Source organism: Bufo bufo, chromosome 4 (genome assembly GCF_905171765.1).
Source record: "Bufo bufo chromosome 4, aBufBuf1.1, whole genome shotgun sequence".
Classification (NCBI taxonomy): domain Eukaryota; kingdom Metazoa; phylum Chordata; class Amphibia; order Anura; family Bufonidae; genus Bufo; species Bufo bufo.
The window spans coordinates 384,067,195-384,086,659 of NC_053392.1; the positions used below are offsets into that span (position 1 = coordinate 384,067,195).

At 42.5% G+C, this 19,465-nt stretch overlaps 1 protein-coding gene across 1 annotated transcript in view; it reads left to right on the forward strand.

The window, feature by feature from the left end:
* SMIM28 (small integral membrane protein 28) overlaps nucleotides 1-18,541 on the forward strand; it is a 40,375-nt gene extending 21,834 nt beyond the window's left edge. The window contains exon 2 of the mRNA XM_040427574.1: nucleotides 18,152-18,541. Within this exon, the coding sequence (XP_040283508.1) occupies nucleotides 18,152-18,541 (390 nt within the window). The remainder of the gene's footprint in view (nucleotides 1-18,151) is intronic.
* The last annotated feature ends 924 nt before the right edge of the window (nucleotides 18,542-19,465 follow it).

The following is a 19,465-nucleotide window of genomic DNA, read 5'->3' on the forward strand; positions in this document are numbered from 1 at the left end:
CCTAACCTGGGGCGTGAGTTATAACATCTTGGAGGGCCCTGTGACAGTACCCTGCGCACGCTGCAATTGGCGTCACGAACAAAACTATAGACTACTATACCCATATCCTGACCCATTGCATAATTTGGCATCAGTGTAACCGCACCACGGTCCTGCTCATTGCAAAAGTGGCATCACTGGAACAGGATACGAACCGAATTGTGTGCCTATTCCTGCTCCGCTGTGTACTGGTGCTTATTCTGGCCCTAGGGCTGGGTTCACATCCTATTTTTGCCATCCATTTAATGCATACCAAAAATGTATGCGTTAACAGATACCTCAAACTGATGCCGTACAGTGGCGTCCGTTCACCATACAGTTCCATAGTATTGACATGCGTATCCACATATTGAATGCGTTGTTCTATCCTTTTATGATAAAAGCCTATACTCTGGATAGAATTGATGGGGATATGACACCTCGCAACCTTGCTCAACTTATTAGGAGTAGATCCGGCACCAAAAATAGGCACTGGGACTACACCGCTCCTTCCACTGTGTACTGGACAGAGCTGGTTACTGCAAGACTGCTCCCATTCACTTCACTAGTAGCAGCCCTGCAGTAACCAGTTCTGTCCATTAAGCAGTGGATGGAGCTATGTAGTTTTGGAGTTTACTTTGGTGGGGGCGTAGGGTGTCTTATCCCCACCAATCTGATATTGAAGACCTATCCAGAGGGTAGACCAATAATATAAAACGAGTGGACAACCTCTTTAAGAAGGACTCCCATAGCAAATTTTTGAACTGGCCTCTCCCCCCAGTAAATTCCCTACAACCCCAGCAGGAACCCTCTGCATATGGCACAGGATCACTTCGTGACCGCCACCCGCAGTGGTGATCATACTTAGCTGATATCCGCCGCTGGGTCCCGGCTCCACCACCGACTCTGCAGGTCCCAGTTCTCCCCGCATCAACATCGATTTTTATGTGGGGACCCTGACTGCTGCAGCCAATGACTGGCCAGAGCAGTGATGGGTCACATGCCACAGTATTTCTATGATTATTATGGGCTATCCGAGGACATTACAGGGAGAGAGGTATAAGAGGAGAGAACTCAAACTCCCAGTATGTCCAGACATATTATGGGGCATCAGTTGACATTGCATGGAGTGGGATAAAACAAGAGAATAGTACAACTCCCAGCATGACCAGGCTTTTATTATGGGGCATCAGTGGACATTATAGTGAGAGTGGTATAAGAGGAGAGAACTATACCTTGCAGCATAACCAGACATTAGAGGACATTACAGGTGTATAAGAATGGAAATACAGCTCCTTGTATTTGACAGCTTATCAAGGAACAGAAACTACTAACCTTTCCTCCATGCAATGGAACTCTGCCCCTCAAATTGTGACATCCCACAGGTCCTTCACCATTTCTCCTCTGCACTGCTGAGCTTGTTCTCTTCCTGTTCTAGTCACTGATGATAACATCACTCATGTCCTTCTCCACTTCTCCTCTGTACTGCTGAGCTCTCTTTTCCTGCACTGGTCACATGACAATGACATCAATCACGTCATTCACCACCACTTATCTCTCTCCATGTTGCCAGCAAAATTGCCCCCGGCTTTCCAGTTCGCTGTAGGATACATTCTCGGCCCTCTGCTGTTGTGGCAGACACTGAAAATAAATAAATTGTTATCTTCCTGCTACAGCGGTAGTTACACTCCTGCACATTGAGTAAATAGTAATGTTATTTCTGTCCTTCCATTATATCATGTGACCTATGCTCTGACTATCAGAATGATATAGGCTCTAAGTATCAGTATCCATATAATCTATTTGGAACAATATGACAAAAATCTTCTCCAGTTGGTTTTTCACATTAAGCAGTGCCATTAATAGCATATGGAGCCCTTTATTCCTGAATTCTCTGGGATCTATCCTTTCATTGTACCACTCTACTTATCATACAGACTCTTATGTGTGGACTATTAGTCAGTTTCTCTGTGCATTCCTAAAAGGCTCACATTGGGCATATACAGTTGCAAGAAAAAGTATGTGAACCCTTTGGAATGATATGGATTTCTGCACAAATTGGTCATAAAATGTGATCTGATCATCTAAGTCACAACAATAGACAACCACAGTCTGCCTAAACTAATAACACAGAGAGAATTAAATGTTACCATGTTTTTATTGAACACACCATGTAAACATTCACAGTGTAGGTGGAAAAAGTATGTGAACCCCTAGACTAATGACATCTCCAAGAGCTAATTGGAGTGAGGTGTCAGCCAACTGGAGTCCAATCAATGAGATGAGATTGGAGGTGTTGGTTACAGCTGCCTTGCCCTATAAAAAACACACACCAGTTCTGGGTTTGCTTTTCACAAGAAGCATTGCCTGATGTGAATGATGCCTCGCACAAAAGAGCTCTCAGAAGACCTACGATTAAGATGTTGACTTGCATAAAGCTGGAAAGGGTTATAAAAGTATCTCCAAAAGCCTTGCTGTTCATCAGTCCACGCTAAGACAAATTGTCTATAAATAGAGAAAGTTCAGCACTGCTGCTACTCTCCCTAGGAGTGGCCGTCCTGTAAAGATGACTGCAAGAGCACAGCGCAGACTGCTCAATGAGGTGAAGAAGAATCCTAAAGTGTCAGCGAAAGACTTACAAAAGTCTCTGGCATATGCTAACATCCCTGTTAGTGAATCTACGATACATAAAACACTAAACAAGAATGGATTTCATGGGAGGATACCACAGAGGAAGCCACTGCTGTCCAAAAAAAACATTGCTGCACGTTTACAGTTTGCACAAGAGCACCTGGATGTTCCACAGCAGTATTGGCAAAATATTCTGTGGACAGATGAAACCAAAATTGAGTTGTTTGGAAGAAACACACAACACTATGTGTGGAGAAAAAGAGGCACAGCACACCAACATCAAAACCTCATCCCAACTTTGAAGTATGGTGGTGGGGACATCATGGTTTGGGGCTGCTTTGCTGCGCCAGGGCCTGGACAGATTGCTATCATAGAAGGAAAAATGAATTCCCAAGTTTATCTAGACATTTTGCAGGAGAACTTAAGGCCATCTGTCTACCAGCTAAAGCTCAACAGAAGATGGGTGTTGCAACAGGACAACGACCCAAAGCATAGAAGTAAATCAACAAAACAAAATGGCTTAACCCCTTAAGGACACAGCCTTTTTACACCTTAGGACCAGGCCATTTTTTGAAAATCTGACCAGAGTCCCTTTAAGTGCTGATAACTTTAAAACGGTTTGACTTATCCAGGCCGTTCTGAGATTGTTTTTTCATCACATATTGTACTTCATGACACTGGTAAAATGGAGTCAAAAAAAAAAAATTTTTTTTGCACCAAAAAATACCTAATTTAACAAAAATTTGAAAAAAATTTGCAAATTTCAAAGTTTCAGTTTCTCTACTTCTGTAATACATAGTAATACCCCCAAAAATTGTGATGACTTTACATTCCCCATATGTCTACTTCATGTTTGAATTGTTTTGGGAATGATATTTTATTTTTTGGGGATGTTATAAGGCTTAGAAGTTTAGAAGCAAATCTTGAAATTTTTCCGAAATTTACAAAAACTCAATTTCTAGGGACCAGTTCAGGTCTCAAGTCACTTTGCGAGGCTTACATTATAGAAACCACCCAAAAATGACCCCATCTAAGAAACTACACCCCTCAAGGTATTCAAAACTGATTTTGCATACGTTGTTAACCCTTTAGGTGTTGCACAAGAGTTATTGGCAAATAGGGAGGAAATTTGAGAATTTCATTTTTTTGTCTAATTTTTCATTTTAACCCATTTTTTCCACTAACAAACCAAGGGTTAACAGCCAAACAAGACTGTATCTTTATTGCCCTGACTCTGCCATTTACAGAAACACCCAATATGTGGCCGTAAACTACTGTACGGCCACACAGCGGGGCGTAGAGTGAAAGGTGCGCCGTTTGGTTTTTGGAAGGCTGATTTTTATGGACTGGTTTATTTACACCATGTCCCATTTGAAGCCCCCTGATGCACCCCTAGAGGAGAAACTCCCTAAAAGTGACCCCATCTAAGAAACTACACCCCTCAAGGTATTCAAAACTGATTTTACATACGTCGTTAACCCTTTAGGTGTTGCACAAGAGTTATTGGCAAATGGCGATGAAATTTGAGAATTTCATTTTTTTGCCTAATTTTCCATTTTAACCCATTTTTTCCACTAACAAAGCAAGGGTTAACAGCCAAACAAGACTGTATCTTTATTGCCCTGACTCTGCTGTTTACAGAAACACCCCATATGTGGCCGTAAACTACTGTACGGGCACACAGCGGGGCGTAGAGTGAAAGGTGCGCCGTTTGGTTTTTGGAGGGCTGATTTTGCTGGACTGTTTTTTTGGCACCATGTCCCATTTGAAGCCCCCCTGATGCACCCCTAGATTATAAACTCCATAAAAGTGACCCCATCTAAGAAACTACACCCCTCAAGGTATTCAAAACTGATTTTACAAACTTTGTTAACCCTTTAGGTGTTGCACAAGATTTAATGGAAAATAGAGATACAATTTCAAAATTTCACTTTTTTGGCAGATTTTCCATTTTAATATTTTTTTTCCAGTTACAAAGCAAGGGTTAACAGCCAAACAAAACTCATTATTTATGGCCCTAATTCTGTAGTTTACAGAAACACCCCATATGTGGTCGTAAACAGCTGTACGGGCACACGGCAGGGCGCAGAAGGAAAGGAACACCATATGGTTTTTGGAAGGCATATTTTGCTGGACTGGTTTTTTTGACACCATGTCCCATTTGAAGCCCCCCTGATGCACCCCTAGAGTAGAAACTCCAAAAAAGTGACCCCATTTTAGAAACTACGGGATAGGGTGGCAGTTTTGTTGGTACTAGTTTAGGGTACATATGATTTTTGGTTGCTCTATATTACACTTTTTGTGCGGCAAGGTAACAAGAAATAGCTTTTTTGGCACCGTTTTTTTTTTTGTTATTTACAACATTCATCTGACAGGTTAGATCATGTGGTAATTTTATAGAGCAGGTTGTCACGGACGCGGAGATGCCTAATATGTATACAATTTTTTTTATTTATGTAAGTTTTACACAATGATTTCATTTTTAAAACCAAAAAAATGTTTTAGTGTCTCCATAGTCTAAGAGCCATAGTTTTTTCAGTTTTTGGGCGATTATCTTAAGTAGGGTCTCATTTTTTGCAGGATGAGATGACGGTTTGATTGGCATCTATTTTGGGGTGCATATGACTTTTTGATTGCTTGCTATTACACTTTTTGTGACACAAGATGACAAAAAATGGCTTTTTTTACACCGTTTTTATTTTTATTTTTTTACGGTGGTCATCTGAGGGGTTAGATCATGTGATATTTTTATAGAGCCGGGCGATACGGACGCGGCGATACCTAATATGTATACTTTTTTTTTATTTATGTAAGTTTTACACAATGATTTCATTTTTGAAACAAAAAAAATCATGTTTTAGTGTTTCCATAGTCTAAGAGCCATAGTTTTTTCAGTTTTTGGGCGATTATCTTGGGTAGGGTATGATTTTTGCGGGATGAGATGACTGTTTGATTGTTACAATTTTGGCGTACATGCGACTTTTTTGATCACTTTTATTACCTTTTTTGGGAAGTAAGGTGGGCAAAATTTCAATTTCATCATAGTTTTTTATTTTTATGGTGTTCACCGTTCGGGTAAAGTAACATGACCGTTTTATAGATCAGGTCGTTACGGACGCGGCGATACCAAACATGTGTAGGGAATTTTTTTTTTTCATTTTTTATCAGTGATAAATGTATTTTTTGATTTTTACTTTTTTTTCACTTTTATTCACTTTTTTTTGACCCAGACCCACTTGGTTCTTGAAGATCCAGTGGGTCTGATGTCTGTATAATACAGTACAGTACAATATATATTGTTCTGTACTGTATTTTACTTACACTGAACAGATCTATGCCTTTCAGCACAGATCTGTTCAGCACCATGGACAGCAGGACGCCTGAGAGGCGTCCTGTTGCCATGGGAACCTTCCCCGTCTGCTCAGTACTGCTCAGAACTTCGCAGACGGGGAAGGGTAAGGAGGGGATCTCTCGGGGGGCTCTCTGGGGGCTCTCTCCCTCCCCATCGGGGGGCTGCAAAGGCACAGCAGCCCCCCGATGGGAGAGGGAGGGAGCTCCCTGCGCTGTTAACCTTTTCCATACAGCGGTCTGTACGGACCGCTGTATGGAAAGGGTTAAACGGCTGACATCGCATCGCAGATGTCAGCCGTTTATACCAGGGTGCCAGCAATGTGCTGGCACCCTGGTATCCCCACTAGACACCAACGATTATACAAGGGGAGGCGGGCGGGGGATCGCGATCCCGCCTGCCGCACCGCCCGCCTCCCGCACCGCCCACACCGCCCGCAACCCTCCCCCTGCACCTCCCGCCACCATAAAAATCATTCGGGGGTGCAGGGGGGGGTGAATAAAACTTTTTTTTTGGCATATAAAGTTTCTGATCCCCGCGGTCAGGGACTGCGGGGACCAGAAACTTCAGAAATCGCAGCAAACCGCAGGTCTGAATTGACCTGCGGTTTGCCGCGATCGCCGACATGGGGGGGTCACGGGACCCCCCCGCGCATTTAGCCTAGGTGCCTGCTCAATGATTTGAGCAGGCACCGGGTTCCGATCACTGCCAGCCGCACGGCAGTGATCGAAAATACACAGGGCGTACATGTACGCCCTGTGTCCTTAAGTACCAGGGCACAAGGGCGTACCTGTACGCCCTATGTCCTTAAGAGGTTAAACAGAAGAAAATACGTCTTCTGGAGTGGCCCAGTCAGAGTTCTGAACTCAACCCGATTGAGATGCTGTGGCATGACCTCATGAAAGCGATTCACAGCAGACATCCCAAGAATATTCCTGAACTGAAACAGTTATGTAAAGAGGATTGGTCAAGAATTACTCCTGACCGTTGTGCACGTCTGATCTGCAACTACAGGAAACGTTTGGTTGAAGTTATTGCTGCCAAAGGAGGTTCAACCAGTTATTAAATCCAAGGGTTCACATACTTTTTCCACCTGCATTGTGATTGTTTACATGGTGTGTTCAATAAAAACATGGTAACATTAAATTGTTTGTGTGTTATTAGTTTAAGCAGACTGTGATTGTCTATTTTATGACCAATTTGTGCAGAAATCCATATCATTCCAAAGGGTTCACATACTTTTTCTTGCAACTGTATTTACCTGTTCAGCGTTAATCCCAAGATCCCATGCCATTTTTTATGCAGGCTTCAGCTGCAGCCTGTTCTCTCTGTGTTCTTTCCTGATTATTAACCCCTTCAAGACCCTGACATTTTTCACCTTAAAGGGGTTGTCCTGTCATTTATATTGATGACCTAGATTTTGATGGAATGGTTTTTGAGCACCATGTCGAGTTTGAAGAGATACTGAGGTACCTCTACAGTGGGAACCCCTAAAATGTGACCCATTTTGGAAACTACTGTACACCCCACACGTAATTTTTTGAGGGGTGTAGTAAGTGCTTTCATGGAACCGGTGTTTCATGGAAATGAGAAACGCTAAAAAATTCTTCTTTTTTTTTTTAAAGTAAACAGTTTTGTTAGTTTTCACAAGGAGTAATAGGGGTAACAGAAAAAAAAAACACCCCACAATTAATAACCCATTTTCTCAGCAACACCCCATATATGGTCATAAACTGCTATATTCGGCACACAACAGGGCTCAGAAAAGAAGGAGCACTTTATGGACTTTGGAAAGGCACCATATTGCATTTGAGGACCCTTTGATGCACCCCTACAGTAGAAACACTCAAAAAGTTACTCCATTTTAGAAACTATACCCACCATGGAATTTTCATAGAATTTAGTAACACTTGGCCGTGAAAATGAAAAATTATATATTTTACAAGAAAATGCCGCATTTGGTACAATTTTTTTCACAAGGGCTACCTGGAGAAAAAGCATCTCATATTTTGTTACCCACTTTCTCCTGAATACTGCAACACCCCACAGGTAGTTTGGCACACGGCAGTGCTCAGAAAAGAAGGAGCACCATATGGCTTTTGGAGGGCATATTTCACTGCAATAGTTTTCACCATGTTGCATTTAAAGCCCCCCATGGCCCCCCCCCCACCACCACCATTCATAGAATTTAGAAACACTTGGCTGTGAAAGTGTGAAAATTACATATTTTACAATAAGATGTCAATTTAGGCCTAAATGTTTCATTTTCACAAGGGATAATAGGAGAAAAAGCACCCCACAATTTGTTACCCATTTCTCCTGAATATGGCAACAACCCATATGTGGTAATAAACTGCAGAATTGGCACACGGCAGAAAGGAGCATTATATGGCTTATGGGGCATAGGCTTCACTGGAATAATTTTAAGGTGCTATGCGGCATTTGTAGAGACTCTGAGATACCCATAAAGTGGAAACCCCCAAAAGTCACCCCATTTTGAAAACTACTCCCACCATGACATTTTTAAAGGGGTGTAGTGAGCACCTTGACCCAACAAGCATTCCACTGAATTTTTTTTGTTAACAAGAAAGGCCCAGATTTTTCACTTTCAGAATTAGTAACAGGAGAGAATCACCACACAATTTGTTACTAATTTTCTCATGAATACGAAGACACCCTATATGTGGTTGTAAAGTGCTGTATGGGTACACTACATGGCTCAGAAGGGAAGCAGTGCCATGTGTATTTGAAGCCTAGTTCAGTGATTTATACAGCATTGACCGACAACTGCAGAGGCTGTGAGGATAAATAAAAAAAGAAACACCCAAGAAGTGACCCTATTTTAGAAACCACACCCATCACATAATTTACCAAAGGATGTAGTGAGCATTTTGACCGAACAGGTGTTTTTCAAAATTAATTCACAGCAGAATGAGAGTGCAAAGTGAAAAATTGAAATTTTTCCACAGATACGCCATTTTAAGTGCCCAATTTGTTTTTGCCCAGTGAATGCCAGTGTGCAAAGCAAGCCCTTTTATTATCACACGGTGCTTCCTGGTTTTATAAACACCCTACGTGTGGCCCTAATCTTTTGCCTGGACATACAGCATAACTCAGTAGTAAAAGGTCACCAGAGGGGGAAATAATAAATGGAACTCCTAGAAGTGACCCTATATCGGAAACTACACCCCAATGCATTTATTAAGGGGTGGAGTAAGCATTTTGTCCCCACAGGTGTTTTGCAGAAATTTATGAGCATTGGACTGAGAAATGAAAACTGCAAGTTTTGCACATAAATGTCATTTCAGTGTCCAATATGTTTTGTGTAGCTAATGCCTTGGAGACTACTCAAACAAAACAATGGCTGATCTTAGAGAGACCAGCTACAGAAAACACTGTGGAGCCTCATTTAAGAGTCTCGACATAGCAATGCTGTGTAGAGACTCTTAAATGAGGCTCCACAGTGTAGCTGGTCTCCCTAAGATCAGCCATTGTTTTGTTTGAGTAGTCTCCAAGGCATTGCTCCCGGTTAGCCAGAATCCTACTCCACACTGATGAGGGGCAACACCCCAAAACAGCTGTCTGTGGATGGATTAACTGGCTTAGGTCTTCCCCGTCACATCCTTAAAGCTTGTAAAAGAGCAGGATCTTGACATAGGGGCCACTTAATATGGTGGATTTGGTGATCTATGTAATGGGGACACCCCTTTGCTCGGTTTTCCTTCCTTTGAGGGATATCTGGCTTTCACTGTGTTGAAGATCCGTAACTGGGGCTCCACAGTTATTTTGCATATTACTGTTTTCCCAGGGAGCTTTGCACTTTGGATTGCTGTGTTGAGACTCTTAAATGAGGCTCCACAGTGTTTTCTGTAGCTGGTCTCCCTAAGATCAGCCATTTTTTTCTTTAAATTATTAGGCGGATTTTACTGGGTACTGAAATGCAATAAATGTGGATATAAAGTGCTGTTTGGGTACACTGCAGGGTTCAAAAGGGAAATACCACCTTTTGGATCTTGCAGCGCAGAATTTGATGGATTGGTTTACGGGTGCCATATTACTATTGAACAGCCTCTGGGGAAGAGTACTGCCATTTTCCGAGAACCATAACCTTTTTTTTCTCTCGACAGAGCTGTGTGAGGGCTTATATTTTTGCAGGATGAGTTGCCTTCACCATTGGCTTTATTTTGGGGTACATACAACTTTTTGATCACTTTTTATTTAGCTTTTTGCGAAGCAGGATAAAGAAATAGCAGCGACTCTACTATTGCATTTTGAGTTTTGTTACTGCAATTTACACTATGTGGTAAAAATTTGATGTTATCTTTATTCTGCTGATAAGTATGAGATACCAATTTTATATACCCGTATTTTTCACCCCATAAGACGCACCTAGGTTTTAGAGGAGAATAATAAGAAAAAAATATTTTTCATTAGGTTAGACCAGCAGACAGAACCCCAATGTTAATCAGACCTTAGCTCACAGCCCCTATCAGACCCCTAATGTTAATAAGAACCCAGTAAGACCTCAGATAAGAGCCCCATGCCTCATATCAGCCACTATTGCCTCATATCAGCCCCCATATGCCTCGTATCAGCCCCCATTGCCTGTCATCAGCCCCCATTGCCTGTCATCAGCCCATATGTGCCTGTCATTAACCCCACATATGTGCCTGTCATCAGCCCCCATATGTGCCCCCATTGCCTGTTAGTATTCCCCATACCACAGAAAACTTAAAAATAAAAAACCCACTTAACTCTTCTGCTCCTGGACGCTGCCACTCCTCACCACCTGCGCTCAGTCTTCCTCCTCCACCGTCTGCTGTGCTGTGAACTGGCGCGCACAGCGTGAGGTCACAGCGCGCCCTCACACTGTGCGCAGCCTTCATAGCCGACAACCAAGGACCAGGAAGTGGTGAGTACAGAGCCATCACCGCTTCCCGGTCCTCCGGTACTAATTAACGCTTCCATAATAGTAATTACATTTTGGAAAGGGGGAGTGTGTCTTATGGGGTGAAAAAATACGGTAGTTTTTTTTAAACATTTTATCACTTTTATACAAAGCGTTTTAAAAAAAATCTTGTTTTTACGTTGCCATTTTTTGAAAGCCATATATTTTTTTCTTTTCCTGGCTATGGTCTTGTGTCAGGACTAATTTTTTTCAGTAAGAGGTGATGTTTTCATTTGTATCATTTTGGGGTACATACAACTTTTTGATCGCTCAATATCACGCCTTTTGTGGGCCAGGTGACAAAAAAATTGCTGTCTGAGAACAGTTTTTATTTTTATTTTTTTACAGTGTGCACCTGGTGACATTTTTATAGAGCCAGTCATTATGGATGCTGCGATACCTGCTATGCCTATTTGTTCGATTTTTCTGCAGTTTTACACAATAAAAGCTTTTTTGGCCCAAAAGAAATTTGTGTCACTATTTTCTGAAATCCATATTTTTTTTATTTTTTTTATGACTATGGTCTTGTGTGGGTACTTATTTTATGCAGAACAAGGTGAGGATTTCATTGGTACCATTTTGGGGTACTTAGTACTTTTTGATCGCTTGGTACTACATTTTTTGTGAGGCAAAGTGACCAAATAAGGCTGTCATGACACAAATATTATATTATCCTGCAGTACGGGAGACTGATGGGGTTGGAGAGGGAGGGGTTAATATGCTGGCATCAGTGTTTTCACCTATGCTGGCGGATACAGCACTTAGCTGTCTGTAATAGCCTGCCGCTGATCAAGCTCCTGCACCCGCCCTTATATGTACACCCGCTATGAGCTCCCAAGATGGCGCCGGCACTCACACCTCGCGGCCTGCTGAATTGCCGCCTGCTGCGCCTAGGAGCTCTTCCTTACAGCTCCAAGGACAACACTTAGCCTCAGTGCCCTCCCTGAACTCCTCTGCCTGACACCATGAGCAGTTTCACTGCTCCAACCAGGTCTCTCCGCCGCTATTGCAGTCGCCTTCCCCACGTGCGCATTCCGGCCTCAACTCCCTGCACCCGCCGGAGCCACTGCTAGACCCCACAACGAACCACAGCACCACAGGTCAGTCCAGGGGGCTTACCTCCCCCTGCCATCGTCATCGGTAGTGGCTGCTGACCCCACCAGTCATGTGGACTTTGCTCTGAGGCTCTCCGCCCACCCTTTCTGGCCCAGAGGACCCCCACATATAGTGCTAAATGCCCCAGATACCAGCCCTGGGCCCTCCTGTGACCGCTACGCTCTGGTCCCCCCTTTCAGAAGCAGCCCCTGGACCACCAGCGGCGGTCCCCCAATTTCCCTGCTCACCATATGCCCTCCTCTCCTACTGCACAAGACCCCCTTTTCTCATCCCCTCACTCCCCTGGACCCTCCTCACTGATCCGCTGGATCTTCCTGGGACGGCTCCCACCCACAGGCACCTGAGATGGCACCCTCTGGCCCCAAGAACATAGCTGATCTCCGAGCCATTCCCACCAGGGGTCTCCCTTGCACTCTTCTCTGAGACTTTTATCCTCCGCAGATTTATTTGACGAGAACTCTAGACCGCCGACCATGGCAGATTTACGTGCCCTCATCTGCTCTCTACCCTCCAGTTTTGCTACTAACATCTTACGTGAATGCAAACAGGAATTCTCCCAAATACACTCTGAGCTTGCAGCAATTGACACAAGAGTGAACTCTGTCACACAAGATCACACCACCATGTCCGCGGCTATCAAAGCTCTACAAGATAACAGCCAAACCCATGACGTCCAACTTTATGTCCTACAACAACACTTGGATGATATAGAGAACTGCAGTCGCTGCAACAATATCCGGATCAGAGGCCTCCCAGAATCAGTATCTATGGCTGACTTACTACCCACGATTGTGAGAATATTCAATAACATCTTAGGCTGCCCACTAGGTACCCCCATCAAGATTGACAGAGCGCATCGTGCTCATATTCAATAACATCTTAGGCCGCTCACCAGGTACCCCCATCTATATTGACAGAGACATAACGGATGATCTATCCTGTACCGTTTGCATTTTTCTTTTTAATTTGTTCCCCCTCAGTAGTAGGTGGTATATTTTTGACAGTTTACTCCTTTCTGGTTGCTACTTTCCCCCAATAGTTTAGAATGCTCCCCTGGGACTGTTTGGTTCCTGGCGATTGTCTCCCTAGACCTTTTGGTCACATTAGATAGTTATCTCTTTTTTCTTTTTCCTCTTTTGTTGTTTCACCTTCTCTTTACCTTCTCTACTTGGTAACTTAATTTGTCCCCTTTTTCTTTCTTTATTTAGATCCCCCTATTTTTTTATTTTATTTCCCCCTTGCCCCTTCCCCCTGTTCCTTGTGTTCTTCTCTTCTCCGCAACCATGACGTCTCTCATGATAGCATCCTTCAACACGAAAGGCCTCAACACAGAAAAAAGAACACAAGTACTTCGTCATTTCCATCGCCAGAAGGTACATATTATTTGTTTTCAGGAAACACATTTCAAGGAGGGTAGTGCCCCTTCCATTCGGCATTGACACTACATGACTTGGCACTTTGCAAACAACCCAATAAATAAGACAAAGGGGGTTGCCATAGCGATCCACAAATCTTTGACTCATCAAGTGCTGGGCTGCACTGTCGATGCAGAAGTCAGGTACCTGATTCTCTCGCTATTGATTGGCGGACGAGAATTCACCTTTCTCAATGCTTATGCCCCCAACCAAAATCAGGTTCCCTTCCTCTAAGACCTTGTTGACACAGCCCTGCCCCTAGTCCGTGGTACGGTTGTCCTCTGTGGTGATCTCACCCTAGACCCCATGCTTGACAACTCTGCTGGACCCGCTTCCCTTTCTTATTCGGCCATCAAAAGGTTAGGAAAGCGCTGCTCCAATTGCAATTGTATGACTCATGGCGGGCTCTCAGGGGAAATTAGCTACCTCTCACATTCCTGCCATCATCCATAACCCTGCGGGCCATGTGGTCCATACCTCCGCAAATATTGCCTCCTTATTTCACTCTGAACTCTATAATCTACCCCGCTCTACTTCGAGTCGGCCAGAAGATGGACCTGAACTCTCCCCTCAGTCCTTTAGACTAACTGAACTGGAGTATGTTAGCTTGGAAACTTCCTTTACGGAGGCTGAACTTCAAATGGTTCCTAAGTCTCTGCCGGGGGGGGGGGGGGGGGGGGGGGGTTAGAGTCCAGATCCTGACGGGTTCACAGCTAGGCTCTATAAAACTTTCTCGATGTCTCTTTCCACCTTCTTGCTCCGGGTCTTGAACACAGTGTCTCCTGAGCTTCTCTTCCCGGTACAGGCCACAGAGGCTCATATCGCAGTTATTCCTAAACCTGGTAAGGACCCGCAAACATAAGGACCCGCAAACATGTGCCAGCTATCGTTCTATCTACCTCTTAAATATAGTCCTTAAAATGTATGCCAATCTACTGGCTAACAGACTGAACACCTTTCTGCCCTTGATCATCCACCCTGACCAGGTGGGGTTTGTGCCGGGAAGGGAGGCTTGTGACAACACACTGAAGACATTAGATATTATGCTTCTGCAGACTGTATGTGCGTCCTTCTACTGGACCTGATCTGACAGAGCACTGTTCTGATAGCTCTCTGCTATCCGGCCTGCTCCCCTCTCTAACAATTAAATATAGCAGGTTGGGGAAGGAAGTTGTACATGACAAATGTGTGTGGAGAGGATCCAAAGAGCTCACATAGACAGTAGTTAGGGAAGAAAGCATACACAGGGCAGTTTTCAGAGGAAAGGCAGCAGCACCCTGGACACACAGATCTAGCATGTATTACTTGGAAGGGAAAGATCAACATGAGAAGTCTGAAACTAGAAGCAGGTTGCAAACGGAATACCAGGGGATCTGAAAATGAATGAAGATATAAAGAGTCCAGACTGAAACGTTTGCAACTTTTTTTTCCTTAAAGTGTATTGCGGATGTGCTAGCGGCCATCTAGCAACCCATGTCCTCAGCTCTATACACAAAATCCCGGAGACCGGTTCCCTTTAAGGATTAAGGTTAAAAAAAAAAGTATGTCAATGGTGTACAGACTCCAGAACCTTTAAAATGAAAAGTAGAAAGTAAAGTAATGCCTTCAAATTCTAAATAGTGTGAAATATCTTGAGACATGTTTATGTTTAGGGTGGGAGGTGAAGTTTAGCTGAACAAGTCCACTCTGCTATTTAGCCCTGGTTTATTGAGTCAGGAGTGCCTCATGGTATCTATAAATATAATGTCAGTGACCATCAGACCATGACAGAATTGGTCCTATGGCATATGGAACAATGCTCGCATAACCATATCTAAATATTGCTGGAATCAATCCTCTTTTGTGTATTTCAGACTCACTTCACTCATGCTGTTGTGGCAGTGCTCCAGACTTTGGACATAGTCAGCAATAAAGTAAATGTATACAGTATATACAGATGTATGCATATTTATGCATACCCATATTCTGTTGAATTAAAAGTTATATACAAACTACAAAAAATGGTGTGGAGTCAAAAGGCAGGAAGGGTCAAAAGGCAGGAAGTGCTCAACCCCATATGCAGTTGTGCATCTATACCCAGGGGAGCAGATCCTGCATGTGTGGCCCGTTGCTAATGGCGATCCCCAGCAAAAATGCATACAGTGGAGGATGCCCGCAGCGGACCACAAGTACCACAAAAAGACATCCTACACAAGATAAAAAAATGTATGGATGTAAATAGCTATATGAAAAAAAACATTGATAAGGAAGGTGCACTACTGTGGATGTAAACAAAGAAGTCTGACTAAACCCTCAAACTGGTGTTAAAATTTAGAATTTAGCCCATATATCCTTATATGAAGGACATATCTGAGCCTGAGCACCGCGTCAAGGTATCTCAAGTAGCTCGGGACTTAACGCTAACCTACCTGTGCCGTATGGGCAATACCAGGAGCCAGTGGGCGAATTACAGGAGCGTAAGGTCTGACTCACAGCAAACTCCTAGTTACCTCCAACATGCAGCCATGCTTGCAATAGGAGGAGGCTGTAAGTCCCACCCAAGACCGACTGATAAGGCCCAGGCCTCACAGGTGCACCTAAATGTTGCCTGTGGATGAAACTTAGGCACATTAAAAGTTAACACAAATTCTGCAAGAAACACGTTTAACAAGTCATTACTGGTTACTAAATTCAGTAATGGATAGTTGCTGTTTGATCTGGTATTATATATATCAATTATACCCTTGATGATAAAAGGTATTAAGTATACAAGAGACCCATAAGCTACCATGAGCACAAATAAGGACTATAAGAATCTTATTGGCGCATAGCATAGCTATTCTGTGCTCAGGTTTGAGTCTAATATGGACCCATAGGCATTACTGAATAATTATAGACGCTCAAATAAAATTTTGCAAATGCTATATTTTGTCAAATATCTAGAAATAGTTCTATACTTTAAGATTTACTTCTGTGGGCTGATTTTCAATGGATAATTATGGAAACTATAAAGTAAACCATATTCGGAGGCATACTGTATATGAAGTAATATGTAAGTGTCTCGCAACCTAATCACAAATCATGTGTTATCATCTATGAAGATAATACACTGTACAGGGTCAGCATGCCTAAAAATGAAATATTGCTTCACACAGCCGTCTTACTTGCATTATTATGCAATTCATAAAATATGTCACTGCAATGTGTAATTGTTGGGGTAGCAGCATCAGCAAATGCTATGGAGCTCAGCAGGTATGGGGTATATTTCCTATTTTCCTATGTTAAAGGAGAGTTGCATTTATTCATTGCTTTTGATTGAGCGATGATGGAAATCGAGGGTTGAAAAGTCAGTGTAACAATGATTGTAGGGAGATTAAAAACATGAAATGTGGCAGAATGGAGAATACTGCGTTCATACAACAGAGTCAGCCTAAAGGGAGCCATTGAAGAGAATTGCCCCAGTCTTGGTCGGTCAGATTACTTTTGATGTTAGGTGGCAAATGCAAGTTCTTTCTAAGACAACTACTTTTGTAGTAAACAAGGAAGTGGAAAAATGGCCTAAAAGATAAAAACACCTGACTCTTCTGTCTTGAGTGGCAAAATGTAGCAGCATATTGGGGGCCCAATTTGAACTTTGCCATAGGGCTTCTTCTCATAGATGTATGCCATCGATTGGAGACTTAAAGGGAATCAGTACATGTACAGGACATCTGCTGCTGACTACAGATGAGTAATTTGTATGCCAATATGACTTTGTTCACAGGCATGTAGAAGTGCACCTGAAAAGTATAAGTTATAAGCAAATGCCCTGTTTTTCTCTTTCATTAGTTATAATAAATCTCCTCCAATGTGTGCCTGTCCTCTCTAAAGCGTCTCTTCAACAATACAATTGATCATATGTAGAAATGAATGGGCACCACACAATATGCCGTCAGCCTGCACTAAACCAACTAAATGCAATGCTTTATTACAAAAAAATCATCGACATACCAATTAACACAGGTAACAAAATAAATATTGTATTATATAAAAAAATCTAGAGCAAATATAGAAGTATTAAAAGAGTACTCTACAAATAAAACAATATACCAAAAAATCTGAATGTGTTTAAGTATAATGTACAGTGAACTAAGACAGACGTATTCAAAAATAATTGAGTTAAAATAATAAAGTAATATAAAATAATAAAGTAAAATCACCTGATGCACCATGTGGGTACACTTTATTTTGCCTGATATAGCTGGCCTGGATGTAAGCTCTAAGGCTGGGTTCACACCTGAGCGTATTCGATAAGCGCTGTTTACAGGCGTTTTTATCGGGCGTTTTTGAGGCGTATTTTGGGGCGTTTTTGTATTTTGGAAACGCGCGTCGTACGCACGTTCTTGCTATTGACCACAGAGGCGTACAATGAAAAACAGAGGTGTTACGCGCGACAATACACCCCAAAGAAGCTCCTGTACTTCTTGGGGCGTAGGGCGTTTTACAGCGCGTTCGTACGCGCTGTAAAACGCTCAGGTGAGAACCATGCCCATAGGGAAACATTGGTTTTTGCCTGTTGAGCGTTTTACAGCGCGTAGGAACGTGCTGTAAAACGCTCAGGTGTGAATCTAGCCTAAGCCTCTGACTAAGGCATGTTTTGTACCCCAAAATGCCCACAACCAAGATGAAAAAATAATGTTCTTCTTTTCTTTTTAGAGCAAGCATCACAATCAAGTTAGTTCTACCAAAGAAGACCTACAGCCATTCTTATGCATCATACTCCCTACAACAGCAATGCTGGTAATAGGGTTTTGTGCACTTTTCCTCTATCGGAAGTGTCGGCGTAAGATACCACAAGCCCAAATCTTTGCCATAAGTCTCCAGGAGAATCTTCCGGACAGAGAAATGGACTTCTTCCCTACTCTACCCTGGAGTACGGAGCCTTTTCACTATTGTACACTGGTACCTGATGCCTCTTTTCTAACTATATGCTTGCCTCCCCCATATGAAGAAGCAGTCCTGAAGGCATCAAGTGATTCTTGTATCAGTATCTACCAGGATCCAGTGCCTCCATATGAAGAAAGAGCACGCAGGTCAAGCAAATAATATAAAGACTTCAGAATGTACTATGGATTTTGCAACTGGACTTCGGCTGGACCTTGAAGTTCAAGGACAAAATGATTATGTAGCAGCTTCCAATGTAAGGGCTTTTTACAATGTAGATTGCAGCAACTGCAACTGTATCATTTTTTTTTAATGTATAGCAACATTCAGAATTTAAGGCTGCAATGGTTATGATAGCCATAACAGCAAGCATAATAACTCTGCATACATAGATGTCGTAAAGCTCTGGGAGACACTGAAAATAAAGGGCTGTCTGGTTTGAGCAACCTCGATTTGGAGTGTAGGTCATTTGAGATGATTATGTGGGGATCCACTGCCGTCATTTTCTAAGTTAACTGTTTTGTAAGAGTTTATTCCTATTTCATAAAGGAAAGAAAACTATTCCACACATTCACAGCTCTTATGGCAAATAAGCCTTGTCACTTCTTTACTGAAGTTTTTTTTTCTCTAGGCGGATGGGGTGCCCCATAGTTTGGAGCTATTTTACGAGAAACATTTTCTTGCCATATTTTCTGTACAAGCCATTTATATACTTAACAAATTAATCATGCCCCCCCCCCCCAACAAAAAAAACATGTCTTTCCTTAAGAGTAAATAGATTCAATTTTTTTTTATCTTCCATCATAACTAAGCCCCACCATACCCTTATTTCTAATGCCAGGGCATTCTTTCTATCAACTGACCAGAACTGAACTGGATATTGCAGATGAGGCAATACAGTGGATATAAAAAGTCTACACACCCCTGTAAAAATGTCAGGTTTCTGTCATGTAAAAAAATGAGACAAAGATAAATAATTTCAGAACTTTTTCCACCTTTAATGTGACCTATAAACCGTACAAGTCAATTGAAAAACAAACTGAAATCTTTTAGGTAGGTATGAGTCTATCAGCATGGCAAGATTTG